At 34.0% G+C, this 24,389-nt stretch overlaps 1 protein-coding gene across 1 annotated transcript in view; it reads right to left on the bottom strand.

Moving 5' to 3' along the window:
• The window catches only part of LOC133847015 (protein unc-13 homolog B), a 70,495-nt gene that overhangs the window by 22,192 nt on the left and 23,914 nt on the right, over positions 1 to 24,389 (bottom strand). Inside the window, 9 exon segments of the mRNA XM_062281716.1 lie at positions 8,872 to 9,144; positions 9,909 to 10,233; positions 15,698 to 15,758; positions 15,761 to 15,838; positions 19,326 to 19,432; positions 21,376 to 21,496; positions 21,556 to 21,775; positions 21,852 to 21,926; positions 23,436 to 23,567. Of these exon segments, the coding sequence (XP_062137700.1) occupies positions 8,872 to 9,144; positions 9,909 to 10,233; positions 15,698 to 15,758; positions 15,761 to 15,838; positions 19,326 to 19,432; positions 21,376 to 21,496; positions 21,556 to 21,775; positions 21,852 to 21,926; positions 23,436 to 23,567 (1,392 nt within the window).

Raw genomic sequence — 24,389 nt, 5'->3', positions numbered from 1 at the left:
CTTTACTGGATTTTGAAGTTAAGTAAGTCAAATTAGGAAATTGTAATCGAAAAAATAGCAATTGGCTAAAATCTATAATTAATGTATTCTTTATTACCTAAATTATTATTTATTACTGAAAATTAATTAAATCAGAAAATTCAGCCTAACAAGTAAGAAAGCTATAGACGAGTGTGCTCGATTGTGAGATACTCGCTACCATTAAAAAACAAGTAAGAAAGTTACAGTCGAGTGTGCAAAGGCAAAATATTGCGGTATCATTCTTAAAATATACCGAAAATACTAAAATTATACCAAATGGTATGTTTGGTATATCGATATAGTACACCATTTAAAATATACCATAGACGGCACAATGTACCAGATTGTCGGCCTAAGCAACTCAGACCCCTAGTAAGTAAGCGTTTTTGCCCATACAAAAGTATTTCTTTAATAACTTCCACAATTTTTATCTGATCGCAACCAAATTTTCAGGAATCATAACTACTATAGTAATTATTGTATATACCAAAATTCGCAAAATTCTCTAGCTTTAAAATTACGCTTGTTAATCCATTTTTTTTGATTTGAGGGGGCGGAAGTGGGCGTGGCAAAAATTTGAAACAAACTTGATCTGCGTGCAAACATAACAAATGCTGTCGAAAAAAAATTATAGCTCTATCTCTTATAGTCTCTGAGCTCCAGTCTTTCATACGGACGGACGGACAGACGGACATGGCTATATCGTCTCGGCTGTTGACGCTGATCAAGAATATATATACTTTATAGGGTCGGAGATGCCTCCTTCTACCTGTTACATACATTTCCTGCCGGCACAAAGTTATAATACCCTTCTACCCTATGGGTAGCGGGTATAAAAAGGCAAAGCAGCGCGTCATTATTCTTAAAATATACCGAAATAATATACCAAGAAATACTAAAGATATGATAATACATTCAAAATATACCATATGCGGCACTATATACCAGATTGTCAGCTAAAGCAACTAAGACCCTAAGACGCCAACTTAGGCGTTTTGGTGATTTTAATATAGCTGGTGATTTTAATATAGCTGGGGTGTCATGGCATTCAGCCGAGAATATAAATGGACTTTCCCCTCTGTATCCCATGTTTTTATTGATAGTCTCTTCGGGGTATCATTGTCTCAGATTAATGATATTCCAAATTGCTTAAACAGGTCTCTAGATCTTATTTTTGTTTTAGACCCAGATTCATGTTCTCTATCGAGAATATCTCCTATATCTTCCCTGAAGACCCTTATCATCCCACTTTAGAAATTACGTTGGAGTTCCCATTTATTACGTCAGAATCGAGTGTACGTTGTGGTGAGCTTTCTCGTTGTTTTCGGAAAACCGATTTTGAGAAACTTTCTCTGCTTATATCTCGAACTGACTGGTCCCAACTTTCTTTGTTTACAAACTTGGATATAGCGGTGGAATTTTTTATTCTACTTTAACCTGGTTATTTGATGCTTGTGTTCCATCAAGTATTCCACATTTGTCTGATAAACCCTTATGGTTTACCAAGAAATTATCGAATTTAAAAATCGTAAGTCGAGACTTTACAAAAATTCAAAGGAACTGGCTCTTCCTTTGATTTTCTGCGTTATTCTGTTGCACAAGCTGCTTTTCGCACTCATAACAATGAGTGTTATAATAATTATTTGAGTAGGTGCAGAATAAGATTTCAGCGTGATCCAAAGCGATTTTACGACTTCGTTAACTCGAAGCGTAGATCCGCGTCATCACCAGCATTTATGTCTTTGGAAAATATGACAGTATCTAATGGTCATGATGTTGCCGATTTATTTGCGGACTTTTTCCAAACGACATATTCTGTCCCAAGTTCTCAAAATTCCTTTTCTTATCCTTATCAGTTAAATTCATCTAATTGTATTTTTGGTCCTTTAATTACTGAAAGCTCTATTTTAACGGAACTATTGGCTATAAAACCTGTTTTTCGGCTGGTCCGGATGGAGTACCTAGTTGTGTGCTAAGGTATTGTGCTGGTAGTATCTGTAAACCGCTTTTTAAATTGTTTGAATTATCCGTTAACTCATGTTCTTTTCCTAAAATCTGGAAAAAATCATACATTATACCTATCCTAAAAAAAGGGAGCAAATCTAAAGTTCAAAATTATCGCGGTATATCTAAATTGTCTGCGATTCCGAAAGCATTTGAAAAATTATAACTTCTCAACTGCAACATCTGTGTAAATCTATAATTTCACCTTACCAACATGGGTTTGTGAAGTCTAGATCCACTTCTACTAACTTATTGGAGTTCTCTTCTTTTGTAATTAAAGGATTCGAGAATAAAATGCAAACGGATGTCATCTATACCGATTTTAGTAAAGCTTTTGACTCTGTTAATCATCACCTTTTACTGTATAAGCTTAATGTTTTAGGGTTTCCTCATAGCCTAATTGAGTGGATATCCTCATACCTTTCCAACAGAATTCAGAATGTTTATTTTAATGGTTTTGTATCTAAATGTGTTCAAGTCACTTCTGGTGTGCCCCAGGGCAGTCATTTGGTTCCTCTATTGTTCACTTTGTTCATAAATGATCTTCCTTCTGTTATTGAGCATTCCCGTGTACTTATGTACGCCGATGACGTTAAGCTTTGCCTGACATTTAATGATAGTCTTGCGAGCTCACTGTTACAATGTGACCTTAATCGTCTAGAATCTTGGTGCAGAGTAAATATGTTACATCTGAACTGCAATAAGTGTAAGTTTATGACCTTTTGTAGGGGTTCTTCCCAGTTAAATAACTATATGTTATATGATACTCCTCTTGAGCGAATTGAAGGTGTGAATGACTTAGGGTTCTGCTTGATGCAAAACTAAAATTCGATAAACATATTCTGTCTGCTGTAAATAGGGCCATGGGTGTTTTGGGATTTATAAAACGCTGGTCGAAAGAGTTCAATGATCCCTACATCACTAAGACTTTATACGTCTCACTGGTTCGTCCTATCCTTGAGTACGGATCTCTTGTCTGGAATCCCAGTACAGGGTTTATCAAGATAGGATTGAATCGGTGCAGAAACAATTCTTATTATTTGCTCTTCGTATTTTAAATTGGAATCCTAATATTAGATTACCACCGTATCGAAGTAGACTTTTATTACTAAACCTTCCTTCTCTTTCTGACCGTAGAACTATGCAAGGTGCTGTTTTTATACAGAGACTAATTAATGGTGAAATAGACTCTTTGGAGCTGTTAAGTCAAATTAGTTTTGCAGTTCCTGTCAGGATCACTAGGAATTTTCTTCCTCTTCTCATTTCACGTAGATCTACTAACTTTGCTTGCCATAATCCCTTCCGTATTCTGTGTGTGAACTATAATAATCTCAATAACGTAGTTTGCTCTAGTAAATCTATTCCTTTGCTTAAAACCTTATTATTAGCTTATTTATCGAGTATTTAATTGTTATTTATTTTATTATACACTCATTCTAACATATTTTTAATCTAAATTAATTAGCTGTCCAGCGTCTTTTAATATTTATTCGCGGTTTTCGTTTAATGCATGCTGTTTACAAATTTATTTTGTTTTGTCCGCGCGTCAACAAGCCCGTGCTTGGTATCGCTGGGCCACTAGATGGTACTGCCGTTAGTACGTCAACGTCCAAATAAATAAATAAAAAAGTATTTCTTTAATAACTTCGGCAATCGTTATCTGATCGCAACCAAATTTTAGGGAGTCACAGAAACTATAATTGGTATTGCATAGACCAAAACAGCTTTAAAATTGCTTGTTATCCGAGTTTTGACAATTGTAAGTGCTATGGAAACAAATACTTATAACTAAGTTGTATATAACTCCATAATTAAGCAGCTTCTCCAGCGATTTCACACCTAATTTTCACATGTTTTTCTTTTTGCCACAACGGAACTTGAACTTCCACAAATTCACTAATAAGAATACTCCGGAAACGTTAACCATTTCAACACATAAATCTGTGAATGCTTGATCAATATCAGTCACAAATGCAATCGTATAGTAATATTGAATTTGTGTGAATGCGAAATTCAACGAATTTAAATTCGACATCTTTTCAGCTTTACATTGTTAATAAAAATTTATGAAAAATATATAATAGTTAAATAATTTGCAGTATAAAATGAAATTTAGCGAGTTAAATGATTCGAATCATATTTTCTGCGAACAAATTTTTTAGTTATCATACATGCCGAATCTACAACGATGTGTGCGCGGAAAAACTAAAACAAACTTTATCTGCGTGCAACAATAACAAAAGCTGTTTAAAATGTATAGTTCAACAGTTCATCTGCTAACGATGATCTAGAATATATGTGTGTAAATGTACAATATACTGTGGTGCCACAGAAATCAAGGGCAGTGATCAAGTGTAATTAGGATACGCGATGAAGCCTGTCAGAAGTATAATATAATATCCCACATATATTATTATTATTATATATGGCACAATAGTTTATAGTTTTTTCAGTTAAAGTTGATAATGTTTTTTAGTTAAATTAAAACCAAAAATAATTTGGTTCCATGCACATTTTGTTTAATATCTTTCATCAAATTCAGATTAGAAAATGTGCCTTCGCTGACCTTTCCTTTTAAATTCTCAATCAAATTGATAGCAGCAGTTAATGCCAGCGGAATGAAAACTGATTAATATCGAAATCATTTCGCTGAAAATCTGTCAACGAAATGAGTTATAGCATTGCGGAATTGCATTGAGCGGAAGCGATTTCAGTGGCACCTCTGATAATTTTCGAGTGTCCTCAGAGTCGCATAATTTATTAAATTTCTCATATTCAGGTGATTTATTTCCATTGTCTTCAATATTCTTCTTGCCTGAGTTTGTTTGCTATCTATCCCTAATGAACTATTTGAATTAAACAATCGCATCATTCAAGCTGATTCGCTGATATCTACCAAGGCACGGGCGATGCTTTCATTAAGCGCCAAGACCAATTGACCATAAATTTGAAGTCTTACACTCTACATACCTATTTCTTAGCTGAAATGATGCATTGAGGACTTAACACTCTTAACTGCCTAAATGAAGGCGATTATTCCGAGTCAGCTAATAAAAGACATTTATTGTAGTAAAAAATAAAGTAAAGATTGATTGTGACAAACCTAACACTTCAAAATATCTATATAATGATAATTAATGCGCGCGGCAAGTGAATTTAAAATAGTTCATCCCTACAGAGCATACATAAATCCAAGTTGTGTGCAAATTACGCGTGATGGTCGGTGTGATCGCTTGTACTCTGACTCCAGTGTAAGTAAATTTCGGCAAATTGTACATACATAAGTGCATAAACAGTTTGTTTTACTCCAAGCCGGCAAGCTCACTTATGAACATATGTATGTATGTACATATATGAACGAATATATTTTACAGTGAACGGTGTAAAACCGCGACCACCTACGTTTTATTTACAGCAATAAAGACACTTGAAACCATTGTCGTTTTTCCAGTACAATATAAATATATACATTTTTTTCAGCTTCTTTTTGGTATTTTTTTTGTACTCTTGTTTTTGTTTTCGTTCTTCGACGAACGTTTTCATTTTCGTAACAGGAAAAATTCTCCCGCCCCTTCTTTTTGCGTTGTTCGTTTGTACCCGCTTCAGTCCATACCCATCTGGGTGTAAAATACCACAGCACTGTCTTCGGTATATTTTAAGTTTTTTTGTTTTTGGTATTTTCCGTTCTTTCGTCTACGCACTTGGAAATCATCTTCACGATCTTGGTCGCTTTCAGACCAAAAATTGATCTCCCATTTGGAATTTTTTTTTTGGTATTTTTGTTGATTTTTCGGTTTAAAAAAAAATTAATATACGGTCTTTGTCTGACACTAATAGCGCCCAATCATTTCCCACCCTCTTTGTGTGAGAGCGTAGCATGTCATCGGGCAGACCCGATAAAACTAAAGCTCGATTATCCGGGCCCTCAACTAGCACCACTAGAACTGCCCTTTTCTCAAGTCCAAGAAGAAGACGGCTATTCGTGCATCTAGCACCTGACCAATTTCTTCTCAATCTAAAAGGAGGATTCCGCACGGACAGCTAGCGTTTCGCCCCTTCTGGAGCAAAGCTTGCAGCTAACTCCAAGCCGCTGATCTTGGTCACACAGCCTCCGTCCGATCCAAAGATTAAAGTTTCTAGCGATCCGATCCTTCGACTCCCGATTGTTACACGCTCGCACGGGAGAATGGCATACAATTTAGTGGAGAGAGCGTTGACGAAACTCATCGTCGCGACTGATCGTGTCAGTCAATTTGCGCCGAGATTTAACAATCCTTCGGCTAACAGCCCGTCTCTACAAGTGCCAAGTCTGACAGGGCCAGAGGCGTGCCTTGTAAGAAGGGTAGAGAAGAAGTACAAGACTTGCTCTTGCGTCATATCTGAAGAGATGGCGACAGAAGAGCTCCCTACAATCTCGGCCACGTACGACTATTGCTATAAGGTCTACAAGCAGTGTGCAGCTTAGTTGAGTGAGCAAACAGCTAATGTATGCCAGGAGCTCACTCCCCATACACCCGTATAACCACTAGTCGTGCATTTCATGCCCACCGGGTGTCGTTTGACTCCATACGACACCGAAGTTTTCGGAGGCGATTATACATACAGACATATCTGTCTTAAATCCGAGAGTGTCGGAAGTTGAGAAGTTGTTCCATTCAACTCCAAGACCAGCGGTGAAGCCCATGCCATTGTCTCAAAGTCCCTTTGACCAATGAAGGTTTTCAGTCGGCTTGGTCAAGCTTGACTGAGCGTTTCGAGGACAAACGGTTGCTCGTGAACAGTCAGCTAAAAATATTGTTTAATTTACCGCCATTGGGTAAAAGTTGGGCTTGGCTATCCAGGAGTTGCAGAGTACAATTCAAGGGTGCCTGACAGCCTCAGAGCACTCGAAGATGAAAATCGAGAATTAGGATTGCATCCTTGTTTTCTTATGTTCTTTGACCCTTCCTCTCTGGGAACAGTGTTACCAGGAGAATCATCCGATTCGTTTGTGCCCTTGTTTTCTTCAATGAGTGTCAACGAAATGGTCAACCACATCAAGTAAAAGAAGCTGTGTTTAAATGTTTTTGTAACTATTCTAGCGCTTGAGGAGGCTGACTCGAGCTGTAGCAACACAGCCCCGAAAGCATTGCCAATTCCAATTTGGCGACCAGATCTGCAGATTGAGGCGTCGGCGTACGTCCTTCCCAATTAGCAGCAAATCTGCCATCCTGCACTGTCCCACAAACAATCCTCGACAATCTGCCAAGCATCCTGCTGGCCGATCCTAAGTTATATGAGAGTTCGCAGATAGACGTGCTTTTAGGCGCAGACATCCTCCCATCCGTTCTTCTCGGCGGCTCTCGTCCGAACTTTTGTGGGACCCTCATAGGTTAAGACACCATTTTCGATTGATCCTGACTGGCCCTGTGTCGGGACCCGCTTCGTCCTTTTCGACTCGACTGACCGTCGATCGAACTCCTACGATCGGTCTTGTGACAGGACGGGGTCCTGCTACATCTTCAAGTATTTCAGTTCTTTTAGCTCGAACCCCTACGAATGGTACTGTGACGGGACGAACAGCTCGATCCCTTGTTAGGCCCTCACCTAAAGTATATTTTGACCCCATCGGCTCGACTGTCCTCACGAAGTTCATCCTGCTCCCTCTCTGTTCTTGCCGCCGCGATCCACTTCGACTCCGAGAGCCGTTTCCCCGCCGAGAATAGTCACCTCGATGGAGACGGATCCTTCCCCTGCCCAGGTGGCACTATTCACTCCGCGCGGGGTTTCCCTGCCTGGCCGGGACACCCCCAGCGGGGTGGGTATGTGCCTTCCAGCACATACTACTCATTCGCTGTAGGCTGTGCCGGGGAACTTGCCGTAGCGGGGGACGGTGCAGGCATTGTAGCGAGGACCACCACACCATGCTCCACATGCGGGAGTCGCGTTCTAAGCGGCACTTTTCAGTGCAAAAGAGTAAGCATACTGACCAACGCGGCGACGGTACGACGGGTACTGTACGACGGTTTTCGAGGCGCGATTGTTGTCTGTGTTGTCCCGCATCAGCGAGTCGTTGGCTAGGACTGGTTCCGCTCGCCGTCGGTAACATGGCAACATGTGCGCCACCACATCAATGGAGTTGCGAGGAAAATAACGTGATTTAGCTCATCTGGGAAAAGAGCTTTACGTAATAAAATTTTTCTTGTGCAACCTTTTCAGCTACGGATCTCCACTGGTCTATGCTTTGCCCCTAGCAGGGGTCCTATAACCCCAAGTTAAAATATAACATACTCTGCTGAAGGCAGTATTAATTAATGAAATACATTTTTATTTCCAATAAATCAAATATTAACATCAACTCAAAATTAAGTTTAAAAAAATGTACACAAAAATGAAAAGCTTAAGTTCGTTTATTTTAGTGACAAACCTCATTTCTAGTAGCTTTAAGAAGATGTTTGAAGAACACACCTTATAATCAATTGAATGTTATACTAACGTATCATAAAATACCGAATCTTTTATTTTAAATCACCATTAAAATAATAATTATTAAACCAATTTTAATAAACCTGCGACTAACCTATTACCTCAAATTGCTCTTTTTTGCTGAACCTAATTCCAAAATACAATATATAAGTCATTCTGTGATCCAACATTTACCCATGTTAAATCTGATTAAAGATAGTACTGCGTTTGCTCAAAATACACCATACACAAGCTCCCTATTATTATAGGATAAGTTGATAAGTTTATCGAATTATTGCAAATTAAAGTTGGGACGGCAATTTTTGACAATTTAGTATACTCATATAACATAAAAGGAATAAATTATTACATTTGTAAAATTATAGTATCAGTTATACTTACTCCAAAGTTACTTGCTGCAAAACGGTCGCTAGCCGAAACAGCGGAAGATGCCGTCGTATGTGCATAATATGCATTTATATTCGCTAGTAGTGTGCTCATCACAGCTGGAACTCCCGGACAAAGATATTTTGCGGAGAGACAATGAAAATGTGTCATTGCCTGATAAATATTTTCGATGCCATATCGCATTGAGAATTCATCCACGATTTCTTCAGGGATATCGTCAAAATAAAGTTTCCATGCGTCATCGCCTTTTTGAGTTGGTAATTTAACCTGATATTCCATTAAAATATATAAAATATATAAAAAATTTTCATTTTCTATATTTTGCAATCCCTTAGTGTCTTAATATCAACGAACGTATCAAAGAATGTCTCCATAAGTTGTAAAAATAATAATTCTTATTTTTATTTTGTCAGAATTTATTTTTAAAGAATAAACAATATTACTTTCTATTAATACAAATTGGAAAGATACCACCAATGAAGAATTATCTCTTTAATCAAGTATATTGCTCTAAGATAAACATTACATTTTCTTATTCTGTTGTGGAATAATTTCAAATTTCTAGCCTTATCGTTGGAGTAATGCATCGTAAGTTTAGTTAAAATGAGTAACTTTATAATTATATATCACTTTTACAAGTTATTGTTTTTAAAAGAATTGGTCATGAAAGCTTGCTACAGAAGATTTCTTTATGAAAGACGGAAAAGTTTGTTATTCGTCATAATCTCATACTTTTTAAACTCACAGAGTCAGGTCACTTTTTTAATTTTTTCCGTAAAATATAATGGCAAATAATAATTTATTCTCAATTAGTTGCACATTACACCGACGCATAAGATCCAACTATTAAAACCCGCATTTTACATCCACCAGTTTCTTTTATGACTGCATCTTAAAATTAATGTGCCCACCACACGAAAATCGATTATCTGAAGCAAGCTTAACAAAACATCAATAACTTTGCAACAAATGTCATTTAATCTTTATGATAATGAATATATATGATGCTACTAACTGAAAAGAGGACTTACCATACCGCAATTTTCTTCACATAAATAGTGAAATAGATTTTCATGTAAACAAGTGTATTGCACGTGGTAGGGGGCCACCTTTTCCTCCCCCTTAATTTCGACTGAGATATGCAGTCGAATGGCTCCAGATACGGCTGATTTATCCGTACGCTTCTCTAAATTATACCAAACATCCATTTCTCCGGATAGGGTTCGCACTTCGATTATAGTTTGTCCAAGGAAATCATCCGATTCTCGTGTCAGCTTTTGACGCAATTTTGATTTGAGATCGTTGTCCTCGTCCCATACGCGAACTTTGATGCGATCTGATGAGTTGTGACACTCGCTACATATTCCATAAAAATATACATAAAAATATACAAATGACTATAAACGCATACATATTTATAGATGTGCCAATTATTATTTTAGTGATCACAGATTTTTGGTGTAAAATACTCGGCAGATTAACTAATAAATTAATTCTGAGTCAAACACATTTAATACGGTTAAGATAAGATAAAATAATCATTTAATTCTATGCCCGCCAGTCGATTTTAATTTAAACTTTTATTGTTAAATATGTTTCTGCTACTAACTAAATTGCTATTTAACACGTGTCTATCACTATTTTTCGGTAACTACATCAGCACAATTACTTCTCAATGAGTCAAACGTTTTCCCCGACTGAACGATGTAACAATCCAAACATGTAAGAAAGTTACAGTCGAGTGTGCTCGACTGTGAGATACCCGGTACCCGATTTTAATAAAAGCAAAGCAAAGCATCAAATGGTATATTGATATAGTACTGCATACATTCATATACAAAGAGTGCAAAATATACCAGATTTTCAGCCAAAGCAACTAAGACCCCTAGTAAGTGCGCGAACTTTCCTATACAAAAGTATTTCTTTAATAACATCGACAATTTTTGTCTGATCGCAAACAAACTTTCGAGAATCCTAAGTACTATAGTTATTAATGTATGTAAATTCAAGACTATAAATATAAAATTACACTTAATATTTGGTTTTTGATGGCATGGCAAAAATTGAAACAAACTTGACCTGTCTGCCAATATAACAAATGCTGTCGAAAAAATTATATCTCTATCTCTTATAGTCTTATAGGTGTTCATACGAACAGACGTATGATAAAGATCAAGAATATATATACTTTATAGGGTCGGAGATGCCTCGTATATACATTTCCTTCCAGCAGGGGTATGACAAAAACAAGTAACAAAGCTAAAGTCGAGTGTGCTCGACTGTGATATATCCACTACCCATTTTGAATAAAAGCAAAATATTGCCGTATTATTATTAAAATATACCGAAAATACTACAAAAAAAATGCTAAAAATATATCAAGTGGTATATTTGGTATATCGATATTGTACCACATTCAAAATATACCATAGACGACACAATATACAAGATTGTCAGCCAAAGCAACTAAGACCCCTACTAAATAGGCGTTTTTGCCATACAAAAAACAATTTTTTATATCCTCGAAAATTTTTATCTAACCGCAACGAAATTTTCAATAATCACAACTACTATGGTTGTTATTCGATTTTTGTCGATTTGTGGGGCGAAAGTCGGCGTGAAACAAACTTGATCTACGTGTAAACATAACAAATGCTGTCGAAAAATTATAGCTCTATCTCTTATAGTCTCTGAGATCCAGTGTTTCGTACGGACAGACGGTCATGGCTAGATCGTCTCGGCTGTTGACGCTGAGCCTTCTACCTGTTACATACATTTCCTGCCGGCACAAAGTTATAATACCCTTCTACCCTATAGGTAGCGGGTATAAAAAGGTTCACGAATTGTCGCCGTACAAAATTACTCTTGCGCTTTGTAAATTCACTAATATAAATGTACGAAGAATAACAAATCAAATGTTTTTTAAAGAGAATATTTACGGGGATGTGCAGAGCGTAACAGTTGATTTCATATTTGAAAAGAGTAACTTATTATTTGAGTAACTTATATTATTATTATTAATTATTATTTTATACAAATAATTTTATTTTAATGCATTTGACAAGGAACATATATTTTTTCTATTTTTGAACAGTGTAAGGTGTGTCGATAGTTCTGCAAATTTAGCAATGACCGCTTTTAACAAAATCTTAAATAAATGAAATTATTGAAAGAAACAGACGAACTCTCATGCTTTGCATATGTATATTTCGACAATATCCCAAGCAGATTTTATTGCACCATTTTTATTTATTTTAAAATTCGTCTGCAGTCCTGGACTTTACAGCTTTAATAATTGCTATTTCTCTTGACGAGAAAATGCCTCCACATGCTTTGTTTTTATTCATTCCAGTCCTAAAAATGGGTTGTCTATTTTTTCGATTTTGATCATTTGGCATCAGCGCCTTAAGCAGAAACAAACGCAATATTTACATGTTTATGCTGTTTCAAAGCAACTATTGTAGTATAAATTACTTTTCAATACTAATACTCGTACAATATTACTCAACAGTTATCGTCTTTATTTTCAAGATATTCGTCACGGTAAAACTAAATTGAGTTGCGCTAGCTGCTAGCCACGCAGTTTCGCACTGGTGAATATGTACATAGATATATAGACGCATTCATACCATCCAAATCACAGCGGTTAGTGTTTATACAAAACTATTGTAATCGTTCCGCGATGTTCTCTTACTGTATACATTTTAGTAATGAAACTTACAATTCACAAAAGAAAAAGAAAACTATAAAATGTTAAGGAACTTTTCCCCTATCTCTAAGAACAGATAAATCGAAACCAAAATAAAGTTTTCTCATCGTTAAATCTTAAGAATGGGTCTGCCTCTATTTATCAATTTACTTGCTCGAATAGAAGCTGACATAGAGAAGACAGCCGTCATCCATTCTCAAACAACTATCATTTTCGACAAAGCACCGCCAAGAATTCATGTTTTTCTTCCATTTCACTGCACAGCTATTTTTACTACATATTTTAAATATGTTTCCATCATAGAGAACTCATTGCTTAATTTTATGATACACAGGTTCGCTTTTGTGACTAACGGAATTCTATTAAAGCTTAACGCTTTGTTATGTTATGGACATTGAGAAAGCCAAAACGGAGTAAATGCCTATTTCCTGTTGATACTCGTGCAGCAATAGTAATGTCACCCGTAAATCTAAGATTTCAGGTGAAAAGAAAACAAACAAACTCAGCCAGAAAGAACATTAACAAAGGCAATAAAAGCAAATCAACAGCAAATGGTTTATTGAATAAATAAAATCAACAGCAAATGGTTTATTGAATAAAATAATTGCGACTCTGACTAGTGCATGTCGATCCGTATCTTAAAACAAGATTTTTGGTTGAAAAAATCTAAAACAAGATTTTAGTGCTAAATCTAGATTGTAAATCTTGTTTAAGGAACGTTCTGAATCTTAAATGAAATAAATTAAATGCCAAACAGCTATTTCAAAAGTTTCAGTGTTTTAGCAACCTTTTAACAACCTTTGAGTGCCTAAATTTGGCACGAAAATAATAAAATGAATAATACAGTACTACATTCAAAATATACCACAGAGTAAAAAATATATTGTCAGCCAAAGAAACTTACCCCTAGAAATAAAATTTTTATCTGATCGCAACCAAATTTTCAGGAATCATAACTACTATTGTTAGTAGGAAGTGGACGTGGCAAAAATTTGCTCTTATTACATTTCCTGCCGGCACAAAGTTATAATACATAACGTTTTATCTCCGCGCGGTGTTATGTCGCTTTGGAACGTCATATCTCCGCCGATTTATTAGCGACTCATCTTCCACTTGAATGAATTTAATGACTTTTTAATTTATTTCATACTGAAAGTTAAATGGAAAATATAAATAATTTACCGATAATATAATCAAAAAGTTTTTAGTAGCTTTTACGCGGAAAACTATTGCTTATGAAAATAAAACGCGCAAGTTCAAATTCAATGTTTATTGCTGTGGTACATATGTATGTATGTCACCACTTATGTTTTTGGCTGTGACTTGAACAATTTCAAGCTTTGCCACCGACACGATATCAAAAAGAGTAACAATGCAAGTGTTTAAGCAATTAGTCGATCAAAATGCAAGCGATCGCTAACAGTGTCAGAGAGCATGCGGTGCTGCCGGCAGAAGGAGCGCTGCTGGCAGACGTTGTCACAGCATTACATTAACATTAGCTGTCTGCTGCTCCCGACAAATCCCTTAAAAACACAGTTTCTCACAAGTCTTTATTTAGTATATACCACCGCAATAAACATTGAATTTGAACTTGCGCGTTTTATTTTTCATAAACAATAGTTTTTCGCGAAAAAGCTACTAAAAAGCTTATTGATTGCATTATCGTTAAATTATTTAGATTTTCCATTTAACTTTCAGTATGAAATTAATTAAAAGTCATTAAATTCATTCAAGTGGAAGATGAGTTGCTAATAAATTGGCGGAGATATGTCGTTTTGTGTTCGGCGGAGATATGTAATTTTAAAAGCGACATAACTCCGCGCGGAGATTTGACGTTTCGAAAACGACATAGCTCCGCCAAAAAACGACATAAATTCGCTCGAAAATTGTACGGCGCGGAGATATATCGCTATGCCCCGGACAAGGCTATCCAGCTATTAGAGGTGGAGAACAATGGTATGAGAAGCCAGCTATCGATGGCACTATCGATGGTTGGGCACTATCGACCAACCACTATCGATGGTCTCTTCGATAGCTGGCTTCTCTTACTGTTCTATGCAAATTCGTCAGAAATTAAGAAAAAAAAGAAAACAAAGAGTGAATACTGGAGCATGCCAGTTTAAAAAGGATTCTGTCCTAAATAGGCGAAGTACTACAAAACAGAGTAAAATATTACGTGACAGTATTTAGAAAGGTCAGACGACACAACTATCTTGACTATTGCAAGGAATGAAATTTTGATGTATTAACGAAGAGATATTATCCGCGACAATCGATAGCACTTTCGACACTATCGTTGGCTTAAAATGGACAATCGTCGAATATCGATAGCGCCCACAGTCGATAGTTCTCCGCCTCTATGCTCTATCAGATGGAATTATAAAATACGCCTTCATAATTAACTTTAAATTATTGTGAAAGAAAATCATTCTTTGTAGATGCTTTTGTATAAGCGCGATTCCCAGCCGACGGGAAAAATAGGCGGCAAAGTTATCGATATTTGCCATGTTGATGTGGACGTAAAGTCAGCAGCTTTATTAATTACTATCTAAAGCGATAGTTAATTAACGATTGATTTCTCGGTTAAGCGCTGTTCTACGATGGTCGAAAACACGTTTTCCACGCAACTCCACTTAAAAAACGCCGGCAGTTTTTCGCCGTTCCCAGCACAAAATAAAAAAGGTATCGATACATCCTATATTGGGAATATATGAGGATTACAAAATCAGCTGTTCGACAGACGCAAAAATAGACACTGATACTGACAAAGTGCAAAAATATGATAAATTTAAAAACATTGTAAAGAAAACGTGTGGAGGCATTTTCTCGTTTAGAGAAAGAACAATAATTATAACAGCAGAGTCGAAGTCTATATTAAATTTAAATTTAAAAATATTGCAAACAATACGCAATAAACTTTGCTTAAGATAGTTAAATATGTATGTATGTACATATATACATATATACATATATGTTTACATTTTGGAAAGTTACTGATAATACTAGAATAACCTTAATGTTATCGAGAAAGATGAACGGGGATTCACACACTAAAGTCGTTAATACAAATACACATAGACATTTATTGAAAAACGTTGATTCAATACTCACAAGTGAAACTTCTCGTTCCACACAGGGTTTAGTTCCTGTGGCATTGTGCGCGTTCGTTTTTCACCTTGCTAACCTGCACCGTCACATATGGATCACTGGTTCCGCTTTTATCCTTCGCTATCAGGCCTTGAGCACAAATCACTGCACAGTTTGATCCGATTGTTTGACATTTGGTAATTTATTCGTTTCAATACCAAAACCACAACAAATTGTCATGTAAGTTAAGCCCAATAGATGTTTTTCATATTGAGGATTTGATGATTTGATTTACAAATGTCGATATTGAATAATTAAAATGAATGCGTTGCGGCATTAAACCGATGTGCACGTGCATTTGATCAAAAAATCCAAAGTGAATATAAATGATGATAAGTAATCGTGAATTAGTAAAAAATAAAATATTTTGTTTTTGATATATTTAATGCAAAATATAAATAATGAAAGTTTTCGTTTTTGTTTAGGTTTGAAACGAAGGTAACCGTTATGAGATTTGTATGCGTATTTATTTTTCAATTGAATTCCAATTAGATTAGATTTAAATTCATTGTTGTTCAGTTCAGTTGTTTATCAAGGGAGAAAGAAGAATAGAAAAAACGGAAGTTTTTGTTTTATTAAATGCCCTTTTAAATACCTGCAAATAAAAATGATCAGGGAGATACAGATATACTACTGTTTATGCACTCCCTAGATGCACTTTTACTACTTCACGTTTAATAAATGCAACGGTACAAATATCGTGTGATTTTTATTATTTACAGACACATACTATATTTTCTTTATTTAGCTGGACAATAAAATAATTAAATTATAAACATAATACATACATATGTACAAAGATTAGAACGTGGATTAAATTGTTTGTTTGTTGTGCAAGACATCAATCTAAGAATAGTGCATTATATTAAGACCCATTACACAGCGCTGAAAGTTATGGCTTCGGAAAACCGATGGCTGTATAGCAATCACAACAAAATAAATTTAATAGTAGGATTTCCTACAGCTCCGAGATTGCATACAAAGTTCGACCTAAACTAAAAATTATTTTTTAGGAAAGCCACATTACCGGTGTGCAATTATTCCAATAATTTAAAACTTTTCAAATTAATTCGTTACATTTAATTAATCGTCAGTTTCAGAAAGTCAGTATTTTTATCATCAGGATTTCGTGAATTTATTTATGCAAAAACATAAAGCTTTTGCCAAAGATTACATGTCACTATCTTTATATTTACAAAAAATAAAGAAATCTTGAAATTTGCAAGTCTTCTGAAATCAATCTGAGTAAAATCGTAAAATGTAAAAAGTAACAAAAACATTGTATTTCACTAAAAAATGTTTTAATTTCTGCTGTTTGTGCAGCATTCTATGTAGGCAAGAAATTGTAATACTTTAAATGAAATATTTTAATTCTCTTTCTTCTTGTTCTACGAATGGTTTTCGTTTTACATTTCGTTGGTTTTCTTTTTTAGTAGCACCTTATTTAGCAATGAAATTGTGTAAGGTAAGCCACCTAGTACATATAAATACGTACATAAATTGCTATTCCGGACTCATTTAAAAGCTATTTGGTATTCATGTGATTAAATGAAAATCATTACAACTACACCATCCCCAATATTTTACAATACTTTCGAGTGATTTGAAATTGCATACTTTGTCTTATCTGTCGTATTATTTGTTATCGGTTTTTTTAACTTATTGGTGAAACAGCGTAGTAGATGTGCCATTAAATATTGTTTTTTTAGTGTTGTGTATTTTAGGTGCTTTACGAAAACAAGTAAAGACGTGTTTAAGAAAAAAATATTTCTTGACCATAATTGTAGGTAGAGAAATTATTTTTTACCCTAACCTCGAACACACATTTTATAAATCCTATATATCTACCCGTAAAGATTACGGGTACCCTAAATAGATTAATTCCCATTTTTATAAAATTCTTAGAAAATATTATATGTATTTCAGGCAAGATTTTAAATAATTGCAGCTACCGGACATTTTAGAAAATAGACTTCTCGATTATTTGTAATTGTAAAAAAAGTTCCCAATATATAACGAGAGGCCAATTCGTTGGGACATTAAAGTTAAATTATTGAAAGTGTAATAACCAGCAATATTGCCTAATTTATTTCAAAATTTTAAACCTATGAAAACCATAGAAAGTTTTTCTTTAGTTTAAATTGATTTAATTTTTTTCTGAAAACAGTTTTCTTTTTCTAACTGTAGATCCATAAATCAAACACACATAAAATATATTCGAACGGTTGAGCAAAAGGATTTACAGTCAATTTATTAGTGTCAATGGTGTTTAACATGTATAGTATACGTATTTTCCAAATGGAAGAGAGTAATACACATACATTTCAAAACTTACCTAAAACCTAAAGTTTAATAAGCTTACTAGATAGATCTATTCATAAGTGCCCTATAATTAATATGCCAATTATAATTAAAAAATGTATATTTTGTTCATTTTTATATGTAGTACATAGTATTTAAATAATTTACTTTAAATTGAATAATTCAAACTGATGTTTCTCACTATATTTTTGTTGTTATGTTAAACAGCCGAGTACCATGTAGATATGATGAATGTTAAGGCAACCCCATTTTCGTTTTAAATGCTCTCAACTTTTAGTGGGCTGTCAAATCGACACGTAACATTGGTGAGCCTTTAAATTTTTTTTAAAACTTAATTTAATATATTCGTTGGTAAACAATTGTAATTTTCTTTTCAGCTAATATATAGAAATTTTTAAAAGATATTGATGGAAAGTAATTCTCTTAGCTAAAGCTATAGACTGAATAAAATATAAATGACACGCTATTTAGTTGCAAAAGGACCGTTATAAAAAAAACTTTTGAAGTTAACATAATGTTCAATGTCCCTCAACGCATCCACCTTTAGTTGCTTATATTGTGAATAGTAATTGGGAATTTAGTTTGAAGAAACGATGGCGAAATTTGAAAAGATTTAATACTTTACGTTTAATATTTTCTTTTTGAGACGAAAAATGAGAGTTCCCTTCATTCAATAAAAGTGTTACTTTCAAGTTTTTTAGTACTTTATATTAATTCGAAACTATTTAAGAAACATCTCAAAGGGATGCATTAAAATTTTTAATGTACGTATTCGTTTTATTAATAAGTATTTTCAGCTTAAGTAACATTTATATTCGAAAAAGATGTGCTAGAAGAGAACTAATTTTTTATGTAATGTTGAAAGCGAACCATTGAAAAGAATAAAATAATAGGGTTTGTAATATTCGAAATTATATACAGTGTTTTGTTTTATTGTATGCTCAGTATATTGATTGGTAAAATAAAATATTTACATTAACAAAACTGGTTTGCAAGAGTTCAAAAATGTTTTCCATATACTACGTTCATCTGTGTAATTTTAAATTAAAATAACTGTTTATATACATATATATACATACGTATGCCCGAATATAAAAGAAAGCTTTTTTTTTTTAATTGCTGACTTATTGATGTAATTTATAATAAGTAATAATACTATAGAAAAATGATTAATTTAAATAAATAAATCAAAATATGTATGACAATATACCCTAAAACAAAATACAAAATATAAAAACAAGTTAAATCGAAAAATATTGCCAGTGTGTACCTGTTATTGTGAGTTTGCATGACCATTTAGATGTTCCCTCAACAGTTGCGTGCTCAGCCTGTTCTAATGAATCTATGTGTGTATCTGGATCCACACCGAATGTCATCCTTGAATGAATTGAATCAATTTTCAGTTTTCAAATAAGACTTACATACATTTCAACTCTTCAATAATAAAAGTCACCGCAATAATAAATAAATTTGTAATTTAATGTTTTCCTCTATTGATAATTTGGCTGGCTAGGCTGATAAATTTATCCGTAAAATACAACTAACATTAAATGTGCACCTTTTAGTTTTAGAATCAAATATAGTGCAAAACAGAATTCATCATATTGATATCAATAAACTAGAGGACGAAGTGTTTCGCACCTTACAATAAAAAGACCTACAATCTATTTTTGTGTGCTTATTAACAATCGATAAACCATTTATTGATAATTAAAAATTCAATAATATACAAATATAAGGGTGTTTTAAAATGGCATTACACTCGCTGACAACGACCACTCTTCTTTCACAATATTTCCATTGCTGTTCAATCGTGGGAAAAAGTGCACTGCTTTTCTCTATCAGATCAGATCAGATTTTCCCCGGTGCTAAGATTACTACTACTATTAAGTTCAAAATATACCATAGAGTACAACATATGCTAGGTTGTTAACAAAAGAATGTAAGAACAGCAGCTGTCGGAAGCTGTCGATCAAGATTAAAAATTTACTTATATACTTTATGGTCGGATGGATATGCCTGTCAGTTACATACATTTCTTGCAGGCACAAAGTTTTAATATTTTTGTAGGACTTGTAGAGAATAATGCGGAAAGATGCAAATATAGTAATGCAAGGCATTAGAAGACGTGTTTATAAATAACTTTTTATAATTTATTCCACCCGAACGGTGATCTTAATTTAATGATTCGATTTGAGGAATCTTCAGAAAATGCATTTAAGTTAATACTGGCTGTATAAATATGTCACTTTAAACATTTGAGTAAAGTCCCTCGCAAAACTCTAGATCATTTGATCCAATCACTATTTTACAATCTTTGTTTTCCTCATAATTTCTTACTCTCTGGTTTTGTACTTGTTTGCTGCGAAGTTTATACATATACTGAAAGACGGGGATATTTTACATTATTTTACACTCAGATACGTGTAACAAGATTATTATTAAATATGTCGGAAGTATGGTATATAATTGTCCTATACAATAACCTTAAAAAGCATTTCCTGTTTTATTAGACAACTGGCAGTTGCTTATAACAATATCAATTTAATTATAAATGAAGGGAATAAAAAATATATCAGTTCTGCTATGGCTATTGCATAAGTGTGTTCACATTGGTAAATGTTTTCGAATTTATGAATGTATGTATTTTTACTTATGTATGCAATTACAAACATTCACACATGCTCACGTGTAATTAGTTCTACAAATACAATCGACATTCACATACATACCATACATACACACATACTTTTAAAATTCATTTGTGATAATTAAATACACCATATGCAAAATAAATTAGATGTCAAAACATATTTAGTACAACCAGAGCATATATTAATATAGTAGAGTAAACAATAATTGAAAATCACGATTTCACGATATCCATTTCAGCTTTCCTTTTTACATGGGCAAATAACTTATTAATGTGCAAACCTGTGATTGCTATTTTCGCCGACCATTTACTGGTACCATCCAGAACGCTTTGCTTCACAGCTTTCATATGACCGGTGTGGCTTTTATCTTCAATGCTGAATACGGCTCTAAATCCATATACGAGTATAGTATATAATAGTATTATAGTAAAATGTACAAACTGAAACTTCAGTGCAGTACTGCACAAGAACATATTTAAAATAGTTGATTTAACGACGTATCGATATCGAAAGTACGACTATGAAATTTTTGGACATATTATGTACTTATAGTATCAAATAAATTGTAGTTATTAAAAAATAATGTTTGTTACATTAATTATAAATAAGAACTTATTGATGGTCCTCACCAGCCAAAGAGCAGTGATTTAAATATAATTACACTACCTGATTAATTCAAAGATTTCGGGCTTTTCGCGTTCCCGATGCTTCATACGTTCTTTCATGGCAGTAATTATCGAATTGGCCTTATCCTCGGCTCCATGTTTCGAGCTTTTCTCAGCGGCCCCTTAGTTAGAAAGGAAGCAAAATTAGCCCAAAAATGTTAAAAATTCAATAACTACTTACGCTGCAGACAATCAGCGTTTAATAGATCCTTGCACTTTTCGTGACATTTAACACCACATTCGGTACAGCGTACTCCTTGACGAGCAATACCCCAGAGTAGACCCTCACACTCGTAGCAATATGTCGGTGATGTAGCCGTCCACAGAACAAAGTTATGTGGCGTTGTTGATGAGATAGGGTAGATTAGGGCCTGTAGTGCTTTCTTATATACGTGCATTTTCTGAATTATCATTCAATGCAAATCGAATTGTCATTAAATTAAATTCTTGTCAGCATTTCTCCTAACGTGTTCTTACCAATTCTTCGTCATTGAGTGTGGCTCTCGGAACTGCGGATGTCAGGCCCGCATTTCGTTTAGTGGCTGCCATGGTCTAAACATAAATAAATAACGAATTGTTTAAATTTTATTTATTTGGGTGAAAATGTATTTATTAAACTTTGGACATTCCAGAAAAATAAAAGTTAAACATCTCAGTACGAGTTTTTTTTATATACATGTGTATGTATAAAATTACTGCAATATACTCTCAATATAGAAAAGGCAATGCAGGCAATATTTATCAACGCATATCTGAACAAATTATTATAGAGCTGAACAAATTATTATATTAGCTTTCTATTTTACGTTCACAAAATCTGAATTCATAATTCGTGAAAACAGAAAAAAATTTTTATCTAAATACTATAAAATGTGTGGATTTGTATTTTTAGCGCAATATAGCAAATTGATACTATAAAAATGTTGAACATAACAGCGAACATAATCTTTTCAGCCTCAGAAATATCCATAAAATACCATAAACGTGAATAGAATGGATAGGAAACTCATAAATTGCTTTAAAACAAATGTCGTTTAGGCGCTGTTCCCAGATGAACAAAGTTTTTAACGAAATTGTGGGAGTGACTGGTTTTTATACCCGCTATCCATAGGGTACAAGGGTATTCTAACTTTGTGCCGACAGGAAATGTATGTAGCAGGTAGCAGGAGGCATCTCCGACTCCATAAAGTATATATATTTTTGATCAGCGTCAATAGCCGAGATGATCTAGCCATGTCCGTATGTCCGTATGAACACCTTAATCTCAGAGACTATAAGAGATAGAGCTATAATTTTTTGCACGCAGATAAAGTTTGTTTCAAAATTTTCAAAATGGGTAGCGGGTATAATAATATTATAAGTATTATATATTGTAAACTTTACGATTTTGTAGGCGAACAAAATAACGTTTGCTACGACTGTCCCTGTGAAAACATGTTTGTATATTTTGTCACCCATTCATTCGACAAAAACAGCTGCACATTGACGTAATCGACAAAAATAAATAAAATTAATGATAAATAAAATTAAATATTGAATAATATTTTTTAGCTATCATCAAAATTTTTCTGCGGTTTTTAGCTTTTTCTATAAGTTACATAAGCTTTATTATGACCTGAAGAGTTGGTCACACACAGAAATGTCATACTTAAATAACTTAATAAACGAAAGCAATGTGAAACATTATTTAACGTGTTCATCTGGGATCAGTGCTAAAATAGGTAAAATGATTGTACTGCATTTATAAATTCGTTCTGTATAATATATAATAACGTAATGAATAATTTATTTTTTTTGTAAATTAATAATATTACTAAGTATAGATCGTACAAGTTTTTAATTTGATATAGATGTGGAACATTAAAAAATTGAGAAGTCTTAAGCAGTTTATACCTTGAGCACCTGTAGTCCATTAAATCATTTTCGATGATACAAAAGAGAATACATTTTTGAACAAATTTTTAGATTTGTTGTTTATAGTATAGTTATAGTTATAGTAATTGTAATAGTTTAAGGTTTTGGGAATAAATTAAAAATAACGATAATATAATTGAAACTTACCAATTCAGAGACAAGGGGAATAGATTTACGTCTTGGCCGAATGTCTGGCATACTGTCAATGTTGCTGTAAAATGGATTATCGCCTGGATGACCATTAGAACGTAGCCCCACATCGCCTGCCCCAGTGCCATTCTGCAAATATATGCATAATTAGATTAAAGTTTAGCTAACTAGATGAAAAAATGTTTTGACGTGCTCGTCTAATCATCTTAGTTTTATGTAACACGCATATTTCATATTTTATTTATATAATATTTATATTTTTATTTTAAAGCGTAAAATATGTATATTCCGAAGCAATAATAAAATCATTGGTTAAAAGTCCACAAATGTGTGTTTATTGACTTTCGCCTTTAAAAAGGAAAGATAATTAAATTCAGATTAATTTGCCTAGCATTTACGATTTGACACCATTTCAATTGACTATTCCTAGAACTTTCCAGTGACGTTAACAGAAAGGTGAAATGTAATAGCAATCTGTTACATTCGGCAAAAGCAGTAATAGGTCAATACATGAACTTTAAAATATTCTAAAAAGTGTGTTAACAGTTGAAAATAATATGCTAAAGTCAAAATAATATGCTTAACTGCATGTAGATACATTTTTATTCATAATTACATGTATATGAAATTAAAAAACAGGATTTCCATTCAGTTAAAAGAAATGCAGTTAATGCGTTTTTGCCCATACAAAAGTATTTATACCCGCCACCCATAGGGTAGAAGGGTATTATAACTTTGTGCCGGTAGGAAATGTATGTAACAGGTAGAAGGAGGCATCTCCGACCCTATAAAGTATATATATTCTTGATCAGCGTCAACAGCCGAGACGATATAGCCATGTCCGTCTGTCCGTCCGTCCGTATGAACACCTTGATCTCAGAGACTATAAGAGATAGAGCTATAATTTTTTCGACAGCATTTGTTATGTTTGCACGCAGATCAAGTTTGTTT

Source organism: Drosophila sulfurigaster, chromosome 4, assembly GCF_023558435.1.
Source record: "Drosophila sulfurigaster albostrigata strain 15112-1811.04 chromosome 4, ASM2355843v2, whole genome shotgun sequence".
In the NCBI taxonomy this organism is placed as follows: domain Eukaryota; kingdom Metazoa; phylum Arthropoda; class Insecta; order Diptera; family Drosophilidae; genus Drosophila; species Drosophila sulfurigaster.
This window is presented reverse-complemented; position numbering and strand designations above follow the sequence as displayed.